This window comes from Peromyscus maniculatus, chromosome 5, assembly GCF_049852395.1.
Source record: "Peromyscus maniculatus bairdii isolate BWxNUB_F1_BW_parent chromosome 5, HU_Pman_BW_mat_3.1, whole genome shotgun sequence".
Lineage (NCBI taxonomy): Eukaryota > Metazoa > Chordata > Mammalia > Rodentia > Cricetidae > Peromyscus > Peromyscus maniculatus.
The window spans coordinates 71,391,248-71,411,831 of record NC_134856.1 but is presented as its reverse complement, the minus strand read 5'-3'; the positions used below and the strand labels follow the sequence as shown (position 1 = coordinate 71,411,831).

General features: G+C 43.0%; 1 protein-coding gene across 29 annotated transcripts in view; it reads left to right on the top strand.

Moving 5' to 3' along the window:
- The window catches only part of Kiaa1217 (KIAA1217 ortholog), a 796,433-nt gene that overhangs the window by 701,666 nt on the left and 74,183 nt on the right, over nucleotides 1-20,584 (top strand). For 24 of the 29 annotated variants that reach the window (XM_076572610.1, XM_076572611.1, XM_076572599.1 and 21 more), the window contains one exon: nucleotides 1,559-1,652. In XM_076572610.1, the coding sequence (XP_076428725.1) occupies nucleotides 1,559-1,652 (94 nt within the window). Of the gene's footprint in view, nucleotides 1-1,558; nucleotides 1,653-10,562; nucleotides 11,136-20,584 lie in introns of those variants that run through there. The other 5 variants (XM_076572607.1, XM_076572606.1, XM_076572605.1 and 2 more) reach the window with 4 other exon arrangements.

Genomic DNA, 20,584 nt, shown 5'->3' with positions numbered 1-20,584 from the left:
GTTTAACGGTAGAAATTTTTACCACAAATGTTATGTAATATATTAAAAGAAGAATACAGGTAGATGTTAAGTAAAGACAATGGCTTTAATTTTCTGAAGTCGTAAAATTCCACTTTATGTCTTTCCGTGTTCCAGAAGCCAGAGCCTATTTGCTAACCATTTGACTAGTTCATTGTCGTGCTGGCTTCGTACATTTTCCTCAGGGAGGTACTGAAGAGAGTTCAGGTCAGGATGCTGTTTGGTAAATGTCACAATAATGCAGTCTGGCCTTTTACTGTTGGCTCATCTTGGATGAATATGTTTCTATATTAATCATAAACCAAGCTCATGTATTTTAAATACATTTACAATCGTAGTAAGCCTTTCTCATGGCGAGTGAGATTTCCGGGCACATGTCACACTCGATGTCTGCTAGCCAGAGGCTGGGTTCCTTTCATGAACCGCCACATCCTTACTCCCGACTCTCTCCTCCAGATTAGCCTAGCCCCTGTTGATAACAAAAGCACCTGCTCCCCCAAGCTCACTTCTAATGAGCTACCTGAAACAGGAAGTAGCCACGCAAGCTAAGACTGGTTGGTGCTTCAAAGCAATGACTGGTGGATGTTTAGAGAGAAACATGACTCCTCCAAGAATCCTGCCCTTCATTTAAAACACAAACATAACCTAAGGCTCCCGGTGCTTGTGGCCAACCCACCCAATGCAAGTACACCTACAAGAAGACCGTCTGCCTGCCCACTCTCCCTCAGCTCCAGCCAGCATTGGATGGAAGCGCAGTGTAGATGAGCTGGAGGGGCCACAGAACAACCTAAGAAGAGAGAAGGGCCCCTCTCATGGGATCGGAAGGCAGGCTTTGAGCAGGATGCAGGACCCCCATCTTCTTCAGCAGTTGGCTTTCTTGGCTCTAACAACTGGGATCAAAATCAAAGAAGACTCTATGTGCTACTTTTCCTTTGTATTTCAATTTAAAGGGAGAAAAGCGTTTTTTAAAATGTACTGTGGGAGGACAAAAATGCATTGTTAAATATACTGAGTTTGATCTCTTTTGATATTTTTTCTACATTCTGTATACATTTTGTTTCCTGTGCTGAGCATGTCTGAAAGCAAAAAAAAAATCATTGTTATGTGTACACTTATTAGATAAGGAGAAAACCAGGTGTTTAGGCAAAGCAAACAATTAAATATTTAAATATTAACCAAAGCTCTTTGAAGTAGTGTAAATATTGGCATTTTACTGCCTTCAGGAGTGTTAGTTTTCCACACTCTGCAACCTGAAAGCAAGTTCTTGTTACCTGATATTTATGGATGGACGTTAATACTGCAAGAATAACACGTTCCCTAGGAACGAGACGAGGGAAGAAAAGCCAGAGTCATTTTTCTTCTTCTTTTCCTTATTTATCTTTGCCCATTTTGTGGTGAAAGGACTTTTTGTCTGGTTCATAGTAGACGACCGCCGGAGTGTCTGTCTGTGTGTTTTGCCTGATGCTTAAGGACAGGGAGAGGAAATGGCGAGAATCAGGCTCCTTTCGTCTGCCATAGTGATGGATGTGTTTGATTCCAGGAATATCCAAGACAGATCCCTTCTCAAAGTATACAACAAGGATCCTTCACATGCCTTTAACCACATGGCCAAAGCTGTGAACGGAGACATGAGGGTGAGTACTTCCGTTCCAGTTCTGACCGTATTCCGCTCACTCTCCCTTCTTCTCCCATCCCACTACCACCCCACTGCCACATTTCCCGGGACCACGTGACTTGTCTCGTTGGTGACTCATTATTTGGTCATTGGTAAAACAGTAAGATTTCCTGGTTATCTGGCGCAAAGGGAGTGGAATGGGGCTGGTTCTAACTTCATTCCCTTAGCCTGGATCTCAGTTCTCAGTTTTACTCATTCACTTATTTATTTTAGTGGTGCTCAGGGTGGAATGCAGGGTCTCTCAAATGCTCGCAAGTGCCCTTTCACTGGGCTATTCTGTATCCTCAACCCCAAGCATAGAGTTTAGATAAATCTGTACTCCGAAGATCTCAAAGGTATCTTGACTGCCTTCCAACTCAGTAGCCTTGGTCCGTAATGCATTAGCTTAGCTGGAGAATCTGCTGCAATGGTTTCACTCAGTAAAAACAAACAAACAAAATGTGCGAGTTGTGTGGAAAAGCAATTCTTGTTCTCACCACAGCCTTTCAGGTCCCAACATCCTCATGCAGCTGCTCACCTGCTAACACAGGGCTGTTTGCTCTTAATAGTAAGTATCACCGAATCTTCTCGGGACCATGTTCAGGGCAGAATATCTACATGATTTGGAAGCTGAGATCTCTAGATTTAGGCCATCTTGGGAGATTACCTCAGTATTTCTAATACCCAGGGATGTTTGGAAGGAAAAAAATACAGGAAAACGATATATGAGAAGAGTCTGAGAATCACATTAATGCAAGTCCACTGGGAAGAGCTGTGTCTAGCTTAAACAAAGGTGGGGAGTAAAAAAGTCAATTTCTCAAAGTGCACCCCTTCCCCAACACATATACAGTGTGTACAAGGACACTGGAGTTCAACTTAAAAAAAAAAATACTTCTTAATGTTAACAAAACTAGACATTATTTCCTACAGGACTTTCAGTGAAAGGGTGGCACTTGACTTCCTCACATTGTGCATGTGTTTCTTCTTGCTGCTATAACAAATGATGGCAAATTTAGTGAATTAAAACATGGATTTACAGCCTTATGTATCTAGAGAGTCTTACCGGTCTAAATAAGGACTGGCCAGTCAGGCCAAATTCTTTTCTAAATGGTCAGTGTGTGTGTGTGTGTGTGTGTGTGTGTGTGTGTGTGTGTGTGTGTGTGTGTGTGTGTCCTATTTTCTGGAAGTTACCTATATTGATTTGCAATCCTATTTTCAATCCCAATAAAATGACATCCCTCTGGCCCTGCTTTTATTGTCAAATCTCCCATCTTCTATTGTCCTCTTTTAAAGACACTTGAAATTACTGTGGATCTACTAATAGTCTGCGAAATCCCCCTGCTTTCAGGGAAGCTAATAGCAGCCTTCGTGTCCCTTTCCCTTATAACCTAACATCACATGTGCAGGGCATTAGGATGCAGAATCTATGGGGGGACCACAGCTCTATCTTCCACATGGGGTATGTGGATTTAAAACCAAGAAAGGGGTCAGGAGAGCCAGCTGAGGGCTCTTGAAGAATTTCCATGAAATTCTGAATTGTAATGTGAGTCAAGTCACAGTGGGACCAGAGCCCGCCGTTTTGAAGGCAAAGACCTATTATGTCCTCAACTGCTTTTTTTTTTTTCCTGTTTCTTTTATTTCGTGTGTAAAATACTATGTGATTCAAACTAAAAGGCTGCAGTGCTATTTCAGAAAAGTCCAGAATTTTGAGATTTGTTCTTGGTCAGTTATACTTTAAATGCAAGCTGGAGCCGTATGGAGACAATGGGCCGTGCCATTAATGGAGCCTAAGTGGACATTATGAGACCCTGGCTTGTATGACTGACTCTGCTGTGCTCTGCCTGGGGAAATGCTAAACGTCTTTAGTTTGGATGTGCCCAGCCTTCCTTCCACGTGAAGCTTTCTGTGTCCTCTTTCTGTTACACAGAGCCCTTCCTCAGACAGGCGCCCCACAGTTGTTTCTGGGAGCCCTGTGTGTGGCTAAGGAAGACACCTGTTTTAACTCTTAAGCAGATGTGGCGCCTACACAGGACCTGCGGCAGGGGACCAGGAACATCAAATATTAACCACATACGTGTAACCCATTAAGATGCGGAGGCTTTGCTCTGGACTCCAAGCAAAGCCTTTCAGCTTTTGCTTGTGGGTAAAACATGAGCGATTCCTTTCTGGATTGTTCACAGCCCACTTCAGATAACAGTGTGTGTGTGTGTGTGTGTGTGTGTGTGTGTGTGTGTGTGTGTGTGTGTGTGTGTGTGAGAGAGAGAGAGAGAGAGAGAGAGAGAGAGAGAGAGAGAGAAAGAAACTCAGTCATTACCCTCAAATGAAGTACAACAAATGTTCATAGCATAATTAGCAGAAAAGTCCTTGTATTTTAGTAAAGATTACTCAGAAATAAGAAATATAGAAGGCTCTTTGAGAACCATCTAGGTCTGATCATGTCTGAAGTTTATAACTTAGACCCTTTTCCTAGATTCCAAAAACTTGAAGATGTGGAAATCGTTCAGCCCCATCTTTGGGCTCTGATTTCCTCTCTCCCAGTGAGTATAGTCGCACTGCTAAGAAAAGGCTGGCGATTTTGCTAAGCCTTGCCTATATACAGCCCAGCTGTAAAATTTCACTGCTAGTGGGGAAGAGCAGAACGGGAACAGAGCAAGCATCAGTTGTTAGCATAGACTCAGACTAAACCAAGCTGCACTGTGGGCCAAGGCACACTGTGCCCTCCTGTGTGTTGGCACTGTGAGTGTGGCCATGAAAGAATGCCTTGGTAACCATTCATAGGCATCAGTCATAGCAGCTCTGTGTCTGACGTCATAAGACTTCACTCACCAGCCTCCAGAGACAGCCCGGGCCAGACCTCCAGGCTGCCCACTCTTCCCAATAAACACGCATATGAAAAAGATATGAATTGGAACAAGCCGAGAAGCCATGGCCACAACGCCTGGATTCTGCAATGACCTCTGAGATTTTCCTTAAACAAGGACTTTAATACCTTGCCTTTGAGTCAGAAGAAATGTAAGACTGTGGATCTGCAATTTACAGGCAGTTCTCCAGAGCGGTTTTATGATAAGAATAGTGTTGCCCAGGAAGCAAGTTAGACCAAAGTATTAACTCTGAGGTTATGGGCCTCTGAGTGTGCATGGAATTTATGTGGGGAAGCAGGCATCTAGTTTTTCACTTAACATCTAGCTGAGGCCTCTGTGTCTAATGAGACTTGTTCTTCTTGGCTAGAACTGAACATACCTAACTGGACTCCTGAGTCTACTGATTTCTTCCATGTGGGTGTAAAGCACCCCAATCTAATTTAGTTAGTCACATGGCTTTTGTTCCTTACATCAGGTAGGTTTGATAATTCAGCTCCCAGGGGACTGGTCCCACCATATGGACAGGCCCTTCTGAATAAATCATGTGTGCTTATTCACAAATTCTGTATACCTCAAAGCTCACCTGGTCTGTATTGTGGCTCTTAAAGGGAACTTTTGGCTTCCTATTCACTAAACCCGTTTGGTTATCTTATCATTTGGGGTTTCTCTTTTTCTTGCGTGCTTTGATTTTATTTCCCAAGAGTCTCTGCTGTCGTTGTGAAATGCTCTCAGCCTACTGTGAATCTTACTCATATGTCTTTAATTTTTTTTTACTTGAATGCAGACAACTGCTAGATTTGCATTTAGGACACACACACACCCAAAATTAACCTTGCATCTTAAATTAATGACCAACTGGAGTCCGTTACTGCTTCCCAGTTGTTTTCTATTTGAGCTTTGTGTTTGACAATGAGGAATGGTGTCCTTAGACACCAATAGCTTCCATTCCACACCATAGCTAAATTCTTTGCCTCCATGCAGCACAGTCTAGCTTCCTTTATTCCGTAGACCTTTCCATCACTCCCCACTGGCTTCAGTATGTTCAGGATTTATGCATTTTGAGCTTTTTTTTTTTTTTTTTGTCTTTCTGTTGGTTGTCTTTCTGGTTTTGTTTTTTTTTGTTGTTGTTGTTGTTGTTGTTGTTTTTTGATTTGCTCTTCTTTTAGCTTGATCTTGACCTTGTGATTTTTATCTCATCACTGCTTTAACTACTATTTAAAAACTATAATCCCTGTGAAAGGACACTGAAATATATTTCTAGATCTTCTTTCTATAATTCCAACCCCCAAGTGTGTAACCTCTAGGCCACTGTTTCTCAACATTCTCAATGCTTCCTTTAATATAGTTCTTCATCTGGTGGTGACCCCCCCAAACATAATATTATTTTTGTTGCTATTTCATAAGTGTTGTTTTGCTACTGTTTTGAGTCATAATGTAAATATCTGTCATGTGACCCCTGTGAAAGGGTCATTCGACCCTCCCCTAAAAGATTGCGACCCACAGATTGAGAACCACTGCTCTAAGCTGTTATCTTCACATTGGTTTTCTTCTAGTATTTCTAATTATACTTTTGAAGAAAAACATCCCTGATTCTCTATCTTTGAAGGATGGAGTGGCCTGTTTTTGTGTGTACTCATAGTGCATGTTCACCCATGGATGTGCAGGCAATGGAGCAGGAGAAATTTGAAAACCTGGAGTTGGTGGTTGGAGAAATGGCTGAGTGGTTAGAGCAAGTACCGCTCTCACAGAGGACCTGAGTTCAGTTCTACCATCTCAGGTAGAGGACAACCAGTTATAACTCCAGCTTCAGGGAATCAGACCCCCCTCTTCTGGCCTCCTCAGGTACTGCACCCTTGTGCACAAACCCACACAGAGACATACACACCTACACATAATTTAAAAAATAAAAACATTTTTAATTGAGGTATTAACCTTTCTGGCACCTGCCCTTCAAAATATCTAGCCATTCACCAGCCCTTCTCCATGTCACTCACGAAGTCTCTCACAGATAACCCTTTGGCGCCTGTACTAATATTCCTGTAAGTGCTAAGTCATGAGCTTTTATTAGGCACTTGCAAGTATAATTTTATTTAATCCTCAAGACAAAACGGTGAGTCAGACATTGGTGTAGTCCACATATTTATAGCTGATGAACACTTGTTTGTGTTATGCAGTTGCTTAGCTAGAGAAAGGGGGCTGCTATTGCGTGAGGAGGCTGGCTTCCTAGTCAAGGGGCATAGCTCGCTTCTGCTGATTTAGCTACAGTGCTCATCATTCCACATCTTCTCAGTTCTTACTTCCCACGTCAGTTTTTTTCCCCTATCCCCTGTGTCTCTCTTTATATGTCTGTCAGCTAGGGACATATGGAACACTCACAGTGTTCCCCCAAAGGCTCGTGTGTCATAAGTGTGGCCTGCGATGTCATGGTAGGAAGAGGGGTCCAGTGAAAAGTAATTGGGTCCTGAGGGAACCAACTCAAAAGGGATTCATTTAGTTCCCAAAACTTGATTAGTTATGGCAGTCATGGTTATCATAAAGTGAGGCCACTCACATGCCAGGCACCTTCTTCACGTGACCATTTCCCTGTCTGCCCTTTTGCCAGAGTGTTGAGTAGGCTCACCCTTACCACTCACCTATACCATGCTATCTGGATTTCCTATCCAACAGAATGGGAGTGGGGGGCAACAACAACAAGATACCCAACCCCGTAGGTGTTTTCTTATAGCAACACGAAATGGACCAAGTCCTCTCTTTTAACATTAGTGGGCAGTCACCCTGTTCCTTCCTCCAAGGCACTACTAGCCTACAGAAGCGTGGGAGTGGGTGCTGTGAGTTTTAAGGCTGTGCTCTAGGGCTGTATATAGCTCTTGGACCAACTATAAACAACATCTTTAAAGCTGTTTGGAAAGTTCTAACATGTATTAGGCATCAGAAGATACTAAGGGCAACTATATGGGTTAGAATAACAGGTTGGTGGTTAAAAAAAAATGAAACATACTAAAGTATTTACATGTTAAACGACATGGTGAATGGAGTTTTCTATAAGACACTCCAGCAGTAGATTTAAAAAAAAAAAGTAGTAGATGAAATAGCATTGAAAAACATAAAAAGGTAATAGGGGCTCCTTATTTTTCTTTCTTTTTTTTTTTTTTTAATGTTTTAAAGTTTCCACAGTAAAATGTTTAAAAGTAATTAAAAGTAAAAACTGCTTTTAGGGCCTAATGGAAGACCGCCTGCTGCGGAAGGCTTCCAGAGTGTTCAGTGTGATCCCATCTTCCCTCTGAGGAGCAGGCACACACATTCTCCTGTCCTGTTCTAACCCTTTAAGTCATGTTCACCTTATCGTGAAGACGGTGTGTCTTTTGAAGGCATGGATCATGCTGCACTCACCTCCATGTCTCCCCGAAAGCCAGTGTGGCATCCTGAGGGACGGCAGATGTGGAGTGCGGTCATAGCCCAGAACAAGGAGTACCACCGTGCTACAGATGTCGTGATGTTCGCTTTCCGTCCTTAGCGAGGACCCACTGTAAAAATATCCCGTCTCATTCCCAAGAATAGTTCCCTTCTCCTGGTTTATTTTTATCATGTGGACACTTGGAGGCTTGTACATGATCATTTTCCCTCTTTGTGTTGCTACTCGAAAGCTTAGAATTAAATTTGTGGCCCACCCACAGCAAGAGTGCAGGATCTTGCAGGCTCTAGTTTGTGTGTTGGCTTTGTTCCTGGCGCCCCCTTTAATTTCCCTGCTTTTCTTCTACCTCTTGTCATATATTCTACTCGGCTTTTTTTTTTCTTACAGGATTATAATTCATGTGAACTGTATTAGTTTCTTTGCAGAATCTGTCCAGACATAAATAGTATTTTCTGTGTGCCTTTGTTCCTGATGTCAGATCATAGACCTTCCTGGTTCTGTGCTGCAGCAGCATGGGAAAGAACTTGATATTTTAACTAAATGAAGTCACCAACTCTGCAAAAGAGGTGTGCTGAGTCCATTTTTTTCAGATGACAAAACTGAGGCTCAAGAAGCCTCCCCTCTCAGCTCCCAGAGCTGGCACATATCAGCCACCAGATCTGAGCCCGCTTCTTACAGCTTCTTCATATGGAGCCTGAGCTTTCCTTCCTTGATATTTACATAGAAGTTTTGTAAGTTATAAAATAGGTTGCTATTCTTAGTAAGATGTCCAAACACACAAAATATTTTTATTTACTTACTTTATTGTTTGCTTTGTTTCTTGACACGGTTGGATAGCCACTCCATGGTGTCTTCTTTTTTCACTCTGTCCCATCCTGTTCCCTGATGGTGAAACAAAAGGAAAAGGAAACAAGGAAGGGAGGGAAGAGAGAATTCCACAAGGAGGAAGAGGAAGAGATGGAGGAGGTGACCAGGCTGCAGATTTCTTGTGTCTCTTGTGTCCTGGTTGAGGTGAAAGTTTTGGATTTGAGAGGAACCAAAGAACACTATAGGAATGGAAGAGAAGAGAATGCCCTCGAGATGAAAGTATCAGAAAACACGCCCTAGCTTCGGTCATTGGCCTCCTACCTGTTCAATGGCAGTGCTCTTAGAAACTCGTGTTCTTGATTCACTTACTCTGTGCCTGGCACCTTGTTCAGTGTTTTGATTGTATTCACTCTTACTCAGTTTTCATAACACACTAAGAGAGAAATTCCTGTGATCCCCTCAAAAGGAAGAGCTGAGGTTGAGCAGAGTTAGTCAGGCTGGCTAGTACCATACAGGTCATGAGAGATGGAGCTGGATGCAGAGCTAGGCAAAACTCACGAGCTGGCTTCTTGATCACTTCCGTGGTCAGCGCCATCTTCCTCCATCATCAGTGTCCACAGGTCATCTCCACATCTGCATGCTGTCATTTCCTGACGACCTAGCTCAGGAGCCGCTGTCTTCATCAGCCCTTTCATTCCCCTTCCCTTCTCTTCATCACTGCCCCTTCTTAGAGCTTCCATGGTTGTCCCTTCACCCCTGTGCTTGTAGCCTGCTCTTCTCTCGTGCTTACTTTGTAGTTATACGTGCACTCTTCAGAGCTCTACATTCCGTAGAGAGCAGGTCCCCCGTTTCATTCATCTTCAGACTCCCTGTGGCTCTCTCAGTATCTCATCCTGCATAGATTCTGACTAAATGCAGTCGTGGAAAAATATTACTTAGGTCAGCATTTTCCTGTCGAACTTTCTGGTAATGCTTTATTTACAAAAGTCAATACAATGGTCTGTAAATGAGGCTGCTGGTGGTTTGCAGCCCATTCCCAGTGAGCAACAAGAATGCCTACTTGGCTTCCTGTATTCTCCATTCCATCACTGTAATATGACAGTGGTTCTTTTCCCTGGAGTTAAAGATGAGAATAACAGTGATGGGGAAAGTCTGGTTTTCTCAGATCCAGTGATGGTGAGAAATGCACATTTGTCAGCCTTTTTCCCCCTTGAAAGAGCGAGTTCCAGGAGTTGCACTCTCCTGCGGTGGAAGGTAAGCTAGCTCTCCAGTAAGAAACCTAAATAAGATACCATGTGTTGCTGCACATACAATTCCTGAGGACAAAAATTGCCTTGAAGTGGAGTGGCTTATTGCCATTTCAAATATCTTCAAACTTATAAACTAAGCATTATGGTTTTACAGCAGTGAGCATCACCCCCACTATTATAAAATGTCACACAACCCCCCCCCCCCCCCAATCCTGTGGACTAGCTCTATCTACCAGTCATGCTTCCTCCCAATCCTGAAGCTGTAACAGTAAGCCGGGCAGATGTTGAAACCCCTGCTTCCAGACTTGGCCAGCCAGGAATCAGAATAGCCAATGATCAAGGCTGATATCGACATCTGTCATTTTTTTTTCTCATCAGCTCCAGGCTTCGAAGCTTTCCCTTCGCTCTGTCATTGTTTGCTTCAGTGAGCACTGTGAGTCTTGGTTATGAGCTCCAGGGTGCCTCTTTTACCTGTGCCTGTAGGATGGCTGTGTCTCAGCTAAGGAGGGATTACTCTCAATGCCGTGACTAACCAGCCCACACATTTTAATGCAGAGTCTGTCCAGCACTTCTCCCCTCCATGCTCTCAGGTCTTCATTTTCTTCAGAAGCAAGAGAAGAACCCGCACAGCAGACAGGCAGCTTCCCACTGATGCAGAGCTCATTTTTCCTGCTGCGTGGCCGCTTGTTTTTCCTTACACTTTTTTTTGTCATTGAGAGGTTATGACAACATGAGCCATATTGTATTTATAAACATCACGTGTTTCCTTGATCTGGCTGCAGTTTCTGCCAGACAGCACACAGGGAAGAAACATTTCTCGTTGGCTCAGCATTGGTTTTCGTTATGCTGATTTCCGGAACAGGAGAAACGCATTCCTGCTCAGCTTTAACTTTCATAGAGTAGAAGTAATACCTCTGAATGTCCGTGAAATAGTTTTAACAAGGGTGGATATTGCTCCTTTAAACCACATGTTTTGACTAAAAGCTTCCTTCAGTAAGAAAGCAAAGCCTAGCATTTAGTCACCATGAAGAGGGACGGAGCTGGAAGCATTCGACAGATGGATGGGTGGTTCTGAGGTCTCTGTGCGTCTAGAAAGTTTCCTCTAGAAAAGAACAGACCACGGAAGATGAAAGGTAAGATCTGCCTTTACAATAGAATGCAGTCCTTCGAGACTCCTCTGCCCGGCTCTGGCACGGATTGTATCCTTCCTTTTCTTGTTTTATATCTCATGTGTTCACTCCAGTGAGCAACTAGAGTTGGAGGTTTTGTATGAACTTCTTGCATACTGCTTTGAAAGCAATCTCATTGCTACTGGAATGTATCTGTTTTTAAAGATTGCCCCTTTAATTCCACTGGGCTGTCTCTGAGCTACAGATCCGTGAGCCTGTTTCTGTTTAACTTTATATTTTAGGAAAGGCTTTGGAGGGTCAGTGCAGTGTGCCTGAACAGGGCTCGTTCATTTATGGGTTTGGGGCAGTCATCAGTATTTTCATAAAGATATCTTTCATTCAGTTCTGAGATCAGTAGAGAAAATTTAAGAGGAATGAGAGGAAACTGTGTATGGCTTGTAGTAGTGTTCTGGGAAGTTACTGAATTCTTTTTCCTGTGAAATTCATCTTAAATTGTTAAATTTTTTTAGTTTGGGAAAAAATAGGAAGCTGTCAATGTAAGCTTGAGGAAGGAATGGTGAACAAGCATCCCATTTTTAAACAGCCTGTTATGTGAAATTTAGTGATTGCCTGAAAGTCTTTGACAAAAATCATGTTTATTCGTGACATTGGCTCTGTGTGAAATCACATTATAAAGTACTTTTAAATGAATTTAATGAGGGGCATGCCCTCGTAAGCCCATCAGCTTCCTGTTAAAGGAACACATGCATGGATCTGCATATCCATCCTGTAGTGTTTTAATCCCCGTTTGAGGATCATTTAAAAATGTGTAGGACATGGTTATCCAATATGATCTTCATTCCATGTATCATTTCATGTAGCCATCATGGTAATCCTATGATGTAAGTACTATGATACCCATTTTAAGATTGGGAAACTGAGGCTGAGAGTGATAAAGTAACAAGATCACACACTAGTAAGTAGCAGAGTTGAGATTTAAACCCAGGCTTCTCTCCAGCACCTCTGTATCTGTCTTAAGCTGCACAGCCTCACCAATGGCTGAGAGTTTCAGGCCTGGGGCCAGTGCAGATCATTTACCTTGGGAGTAGTGTAATGTCATATCTACTCAGCGCCAAGATATATTTTGTACTGTAGTGGTTTTTGCTGTTGTTTTATTGGGCGTCTCTTGTTTATTTGGTTTTTGTAAATTAGGAGCCTTCAAAGCCTGAGACTGCATCAGGCTAATGTTTATGTTTACCCCGGAACTGGGTTACAAGTTAAGGTGACATGAAGGCAGTCAGCACCAGAGAGAGTGGTGGTAATAAAAACACCTTGCACGAGCAGCAGCAGCTGTTTCTGTTGCAGGCTTTTATTGCTTCTTTTCCACAAACGCTAAGTTGGGGGGGGGAGGGGTGCGCGCGCGCGCGCGCGCGCGCACACACACACACACACACACTGGGTTTGTGAGCTTGATAATGGATTTGAGAGAGTCTTTACAAGATTCTGCTCCAGGTGCCTTCCCGCTGCCCATTCAGAAGGAGGCGGGAGGAATGCTAAAGAATATTGAAGGGGGAGGTTCTGGAGTTGGGACTGCAGGCTGACTCAATCTTCCCGGTGCTCTGCCTAGCCCCTCCTGAAGATCCAGACAGCAGAAAATATCCTGGTGATTTGTTATGCAAAGTTCTCACCAGGGATGCATCACATGACACAGGATTGGGTTTCAGGACCAAGGCAGCCTGCCTCCAACCCCATTACAGCACATTATGAAAATTTCAAAATGAAACTCCTTTTGTAAATTAATATATGCTAATGACAATATAGTCGTTGTTTTGAAATCCAAGGTTGGCCAAACAACCAACCCACCTAAATATCACTTGTAGCAGCTTCCGTTTCTCTGATGCTCGGCAGGCCCCACCCATCTGAAGCCTCAGCTACCTTGAGCTGGAAAACTTTTGCCACGCCCCCTGCCTTTCATACCCAAGCCCCGCCCCCTTTCTTTGATGTTAGCAGAAGTGGCCTTTGACTAGGAGCATGCATCCTTGTCTTCCAGCTGTAAACCTCCTTCTCACAGGTTGTTCTCTGGCTGCGCTTTCCCTGTTCCATGTTCTTTGTGGGTTTCCACGGTCCCAACTAGGCCAGGTTGTTCCTTGCGGTATCAGCCCAGGCTTCCTAGGTCTGGCATCCCACTCTGAGGCAGGCTGACCATATTTTGTGCCTTTCCCAAAATATCTCAGGTGAGTGTGCTGTTTTCATATACACTCGGGTGTAGAGAGAATAATGTGTTAATAATATGTTTCTTCTTAAGGTCCATGTCACCTGTGGTGACATTTCTCTCCACAGTGCTTTCCCCACGGGGTAGCAGCTTCTTGGCTGGTGTGTAATTTGCAGGAGCAAGAAATGTTCCATCTGCTTTTGAGGAAATACTCCTTTAGATTCACGACTCAGGAAACATACATGACTTGGATAGTTGGTGTTCCTTCCCTCAGTAACTAAGCCTGACTAGTTTGACATCTTCAGGCTCCAGAACTAGAAATGGGGTCTTAGACATTATCATTTGTAAACCATTCACCTGGAAATTCAGATCCAAGAAGCTTAGCATGGTTGGAGAGATTTGGTCAGGTTTACAAAGCAAAGAAAGGATGGAAAATAGTACTGGAGCCCAGGCTGCCTGCCCCAGACCAGCCCATTATCCTCATCCATTGCCACACTGTGCTGACCTTTGCGATTATTCTCATTGCTCTGGGTCTCATCTGTGTGTGAGTGTGTGTGTGTGTAAGAGAGAGAGAGAAAAAAACAGAGACACAGAAAGAGAGAGAGAAACAGAGACAGAGAGAGACACAGAGAGGAAAAGAGAAACAGAGACAGATGGAGACAGAGAGACAGAGACAGAGGCTCACTGTTTAATGTAAGCTGGCCTTGAAGTTACTGTGTAGCCAAGGTTGTCCTCCAACTCATAAATTCTTTCTGTGTCCAGTTTCGCAGCTGTTTTCTTGGTGGGCCTGGGAAGACTGTATACCTCACAGCATCCGTGGCTATTATCTGGTACAGCTCGGCTTCATTTATTCTCCAGAAAGCAGCCCACATCTCTCTTGTTGATTATCTTACTAAAAACGAACCAGAGATCCTGTCAGAGCTAGGGTTCATTAATTGGAAATGCATGGGCCTGCACCAAAAATAGATGTTGAACTAACCAAATTTAGATTACCCTGTACTTTTATGGAAGGGGAATAGGTCATCAAGTCAATGGAGAAACAGCAGCTGCTTCAAATTATGAGATACATTGAATAAATCAAAAAACATTGGCTTTAGCAGTGTCCTGGGAGCATCCTTCATTGTCCGTCTCTCTGTGGCAGCAGGTCTTGCCTGCGGTCATTTGTGTGCCAAGTTGTCCTCTCCTGGCACCACTGGTTTTTAGGTGACATATGGACAAGGAGGGTTTGCATCCTTTTGTTTTTGTAGTTTTGGAATGGGGGTCTCCCTGTGTATCCCATGCTGGCCTCCATGGCTAGTATTACAGATGTGTGCTGCTGCACCTGGCTTAAATTTTAGTCATTGTATAATATTGCCTTTAATGATTTTTTTTTTTAAAGATTTGTAAGACTGAGGGCCTAGGAACTAGTGAGTGTTGTTGTTTTAGTCACAGTTAAGCAGTTAAAGGTCAGTTGAAAACCGACTTAAAGAAAATTATTAAATGAGTGGTATAGTTCCGCTGGAGTAGGGCCAGAGCCTAAATGGTGATCGTGTCTTGTGGACACAGAGTTGATCCCATGGACTGAAACTTCAGGATGACGTCTAAGCTGGGGGGTCATGGAAGGTGTCATTATTAGGGGATTGTAGACAGCTGAAAAGAATGAATCATTTTGCTGTCAAAATCCCATCTAATTCCACTTGAAGAGTCCTCAAGACTCCGGCATCTTCCCATCCCCCCCAAGGAGGAGGCACCCATGAAGTCATTTTGTGTAGCTGTATTTCCTTGAGGCCTCTCCTAATAAAAGGTGTGCCTGTCCAGGACTTCACTGAAGCCATTGGACGGGCAGCATTGAGTCACACCACATTCTTAATGCATGAATGCTGTGCTTGATTCATTTGCCAGGTCCAGGTCCACACATGCACTTGATTTCATTCTTTTTTCCTTTCCTTTTCCTGCAACATCAAAGGTCATGGCTTGCCATGTCGTTTTCACCCTTTGGAACCCATTACTTCTCATTTGCCCTTAATGGAGCAGGAAGAACTGCCAAACACAGCCGTAGACAGCAGGAAGTCAGAACACATGCACAGTGGAACAATTCGATCGTGGGCCTGATGTGTGTTTCTCATGAAACGCTCCGCCACGTAATCAGAGCTGGAGACCTTCATTTAAGATGCACACACAGGACTGTGTTTTGTGCTGACCTCCAAGGAGAGACATTGATGACAACATTCTGAAGATGGTTGGCACCATGTGGTTGTGAGTGAAGGAACATTCTAGATGTCTCTCCAAAAGTAGATAGCATTTTTGCTTTCCTTTAAAAGCGAGTCTAAAAATATATTTCCTAGCAGCTGTTTAACAGCAAAAACAAGAAGGAAAAAGGACCCTCCCTGCTGCAGAGTAATTTACTTAGCAGATATCTACAGGGTCAGACCCCATCGCTTCAGAAATCTGCTGAAGATTTCACTGTGTATATTTAGACCAAGAAGCCTATTAGCTTGTGATCTAAGAGAACCTCTGTATTCTCATAAAAATGAGAAATGTGGCAGTATTGGCAACCAAGGCTATAATTATGTTAATGTAGTCATTTTAAGACTGAAATATGTTGTTTTAAAATGTTTCTGTATTTTCATTATTCATAACAATGATCTGAAGAAATTTAAGAAAATGCTAGTGAGTTCCTATTCTGTATCACCTTGAGACTAGGGCATAAAAATAAGTCAAATGTAGAACTTTGAATCACAATTTTTATTAAAAGATATGCACTCGCCAGGTGGTAGTGGCACATGTCTTTAATCCCAGCACAGGAGGGAGAGGCAAGCAGATCGCTGTGAGTTTGAGGCCAACCTGGTCTACAGAGCTAGTTCCAGGACAGCCAGCACTACTCAAAGAAACTCTGTCTCAAAAGAAAAAGAAAAAAAAAAAAGGATATGTACATATATATATATATATATATATATATATATATATATATATATATAATGTATCTTTATAATATAAAAATTGACCTTGTGAAAATTTAGGTTTTTACATGATTGCATTTTATGCAATCATGTTTCCACTCAGCTATGTCCCCAGTCCTGTTTTTACATTTTGAAACTAAGTTGCCCGGACTGGCCTTTATCTGGCTCCATAGCAAAGGAAGGCCTTGGACTTTCTATCTTCCTGCCTCAGACTCCTGAGTAGCTGGGATTATGAACTGGTGCTACCAGCCCCCAGGCCAGTTATATTTTTATGTTTTAAGTATTTTTGTACAGTGAGTATATGTGCAAAGCCAACTAGTCGTGGGTGTTCAGTAACAAAATATGTCCGTTTTCCTTGGGTCTATACTTTTTGTGATACATAAAAAAAAATAATTAATGTAAAAATGCTAGCTCATATCATTTGTACAAAACAGTGGGTCACATCATGGCATTTTCACACATGTACACTGTAAATCTTAATTACCCTATCCAAAATTTAATTTTGAGCAATAGTAAAAGATTTTGGGGGGGAGGGGGCGTCAAGGACTGTCCTAAGGTATCCAGATGTTTGTTACCAATGCGAATATATGACAGGCCAAGATGGATTGTGAATAATTGGTGAAATTCTGAGAATATACAAATTACTTTGAGCTAGTTGACTCAGCATCCTCCTTACCAACATCAGAACACAGATGACCAATGACGTGTGTGTCAGTTAGTCCTACCACGAAGACAGATGTCCAGAAAAACAGAAGAGAGGTCTTCGCCTGGCTCCCATTTTCAGTTCTTAGTCCATGGTCAGCTGGCTCCACTGTTTCTGGATTTATTGTAAAGAAGACCATTCTGGCAGAGGGTAGAGGAGAGCTGTCCAGTTATGGTAGGAAACCATGAAGCGGACAACAGCAGAGAAGGTGGTTCAGGGCAATGCATAGCCCTCAAGGACTTGCCTTTAAGCAACATACCCAAAACGATGGCGCCTCTGGAAATATCCACCCCTTCCACTAATGCCGTTAGATTTAAACCCAATGGATTAATCCACTGGTCAGAGCCGAGCCCTCACATTCCAGTCCCCTCTCAATGTTCCTGCCCACTAACTGTTGACCATGCCTTCAGCACATGAGCCTTTTAGGGTATACCTCCTACCCGACTCGAACATGGATATAAAGATGATTTTCCTGGCTGATAAGATGGAAAGGGAAAGAGAAAGATCTAAAGCAGAAATGGATATAATTACTTATTTACTAATAACTTACCAGAAATCATTGAAATTGGAGTTTGCTTGTTGTCCCAGTGGGAAATGTATAGGGAGTCCGTGGAGGTTTGAATGAGCAATGTCCCCCAGAAGCTTATGTGAATGCTTGGTCCCCAGTTGGTGGCACTGTTTAGGGAGGTTTAGGAGGCGTGGCCATATTGGAGGAAGTATTGGGGTGGGCTATGAGAGTATACAGTCTCTCACTACTTTTAGTTCCCTCTCTCTGTTTCATGCTTGCTGTTAAGACATGTGATCTCTCAGACTCCTGTTCTTGCCACCATCCTGCCATATGCTGTCATCCTTCCCTGCAGTCATAGACCCTTAGCCTTTGGAACTATAAGCCAAAATAAACTCTCTTCCTCAAGTTGCCTTTGGTCATGGTATTTTATCACAGCCACAGAAAAGTAACTAATACAGTCTTTTCTACACAATGTAGTCTAGATTCAGAATGTCCATTAATTTGAGAACAGGAATGAAGAAAAATATCTTCTCTTTTTTTAAGTAATAAGTTCTCTTTGCACATGTACATACACACACACACACACAGCCATGATGCACATGTGAGGTCAGAAGACAACTCAGAGGAATTGGTTGTTTTTTACTCTGTACTCTTTGGGGGATGCACTACTCAGCTCCCAAATAAATACATGGAGGCTTATTATTTCTTATGAATGCCTGGCCTTAGCTTGCCTTGTTTCTACCCAGTTTTTCTTAACTTAAGTTATCCTGTTTACCTTTTGCCTTTGGGTTTTTATCTTTCTTTATTCTGTATACCTTTCTTTACTCCTTACTCCATGGCTGGCTGTGTTGCTGAGTGGCTGGCCCCTTCTTTTCTTGCTCCTTGATCTTCTCCCAGACTTCTCCTATTTATTGTCTCTGCCTGCCAGCCCTACCTATCCCTCTCCTGCCTAGCTATTGGCCGCCGGTCAGCTCTTTATTAGACCATCAGGTGTTTTAGACAAGCAAAGTAACATAGCTTCACAGAGTTGAACAAATGCAACATAAAAGAATGAAATACATCTTTGCATCATTAAACAAATGTTCCACAGCATAAACGAATGTAACACATCTAAACTAATATTCTCCAAAAGTTGGTTCTTTTCCTTCCACTGTATGGCTCCCCAGGATTGAACTCAGGTCATCAGGCCTAGCTGTCAGCACCTTTATCTCATAAGTCATCTCACTGACATAAGCAAGAATATTTCCTTACATCCTCTTAAGTGTAAGTCCATGCCATATACTTGGACTTTTCTCCTCAAGGATGAAGTCTTTGAGATATACTACAGCAAGGTATACATTGCCTGCATTCCGAATTGCCATTCATTCATGAGTTTTTCTGTTTCACCAAGAGAAGGTATTGTTTTCTTCATTCTCCTATGAATATATTCAAGTGATTATTATCCATTTTGCACACTGTGTCTTGCTTCACAGTTCACTAGGAGCCCATGAATATTTGTTGGTGATATTAAAAATAATGCAAGTTTTTTAAATGCATTTCTATACCTCAGATAACGTAGCAATGATTTAATTCATTTCCTATTCATGGCCCAAGAAGGGTAAGCACAGGAGGCATTTCTGGAACAACATAGCTGTGCAATTAGAAGCTCTGGGAATCTCTGCCAGGGCCACCGTGAAGTCTGGGAAACCATGGTGGAGAAGAGATTCCTAGGAGAAGTCTAGCCTGCTTAGCCATAACTCTGTGGTTCTACCACACCCCGCTTCCTTCCTGGAACACCATGATGGGGAGACACAACAATGGCTAAGGTAGATTAAACCCTTTAAAAATTTGGAAGGGGGTAGGGCGTTAATTATATATGTCAGTATACCAGAGGAGAGGCCGTCAGCGTGAAGCCAATATCCCAGTATCCTGATTTTAAGAAACTCCATCTTTTTGTTGACCTTTATCTTCCTATCCTTCCTGGGAGAAATTTTGTCCAATGTTGTTTTTTAGAAAAGGAAAGAAATTAATGACCCCTCCCACCACACACACACACACACACACACACACACACACACACACACACACACACAACTGAAAAGAGGGAGAGCTGAATGTTGGGTTGAGCAATGGGAGAAAGGAAGTTGTTTTGGTTCAAGCTGCAGTTTATCTTAAAGTGAATGCACAAGCTCTTGGTGCGAGTTTGGGATTTTGGAAAGTGCTCCATAGATCCCAGTGCCTTTTCTTCATGTGCCTTACTACATGTGGGACTGAGAGTCTCTTTTTAGGGTACAGCATTGGCAAAAGCAACTCGACAGTGTCACACACACACCCCTTCCATGATGTGGCCATTTTGTCACATGGAGCATGGCATTTCTCCAGGAAGTCTTTGAGCTAGCTGCTAACTAACCATTTGGTTTCTTATGACTTCCTTAGTTTCTGGAATTCGGAGCGTTACCTAAGAGTGGGGGTGCCCACAGTTCTAGGTGTGTGTTCTTGGAACTTGGAGACACAGATCTAGTGTCTAAGGTGGAGACTTTTTCTTTCCAGATCAGCCTGGTGGCAAAGGGATGGTGATAGCTGGTTCAACCCCTCCATCTGCTGGAGCAGGGCAGGGCAGAACAGGGCAGGGCAAGGCATGGGCAGAGATGCTGCCAAGCTCAGCCTCAGGGCATGCATGACTCCCAAACTGGTTGTCTTTGAGGCTGTTATTTATCCAAATAAGGCAAGGCAGTGGTTTTGCTAACTGGCTCAGACTTCTGAGCCATGCTCACTGGCTGGCTAACTTGATATTTGAACTGCAAACACAAAGGTATGCCTTTGAAATGGAGCACTTTTGTGGGGTTCATGGATCTCCTGGGGTCATTGTTTGGAAGACTTTCCCCTACGGTTTTAGAGAATGTGGATACTGTTGGTTTGTTTGACCCCTCTCTTCCGGAACAAGCAGCAGAAATGCCTTTGTCCAGATATCTCTGCTCTTGATTTTGCACCAAAATAATACTCAACCTCAGACCCTTCTAAGGTCAGACCCAAACACTGATCTCTAGATATTGAACTGCAAGATTCCTCTGGTATCTTCTAGATGCTGGGCCTGGCTTTTACCTTTGGATGAGCCACTTGAAGTTCTGGGTC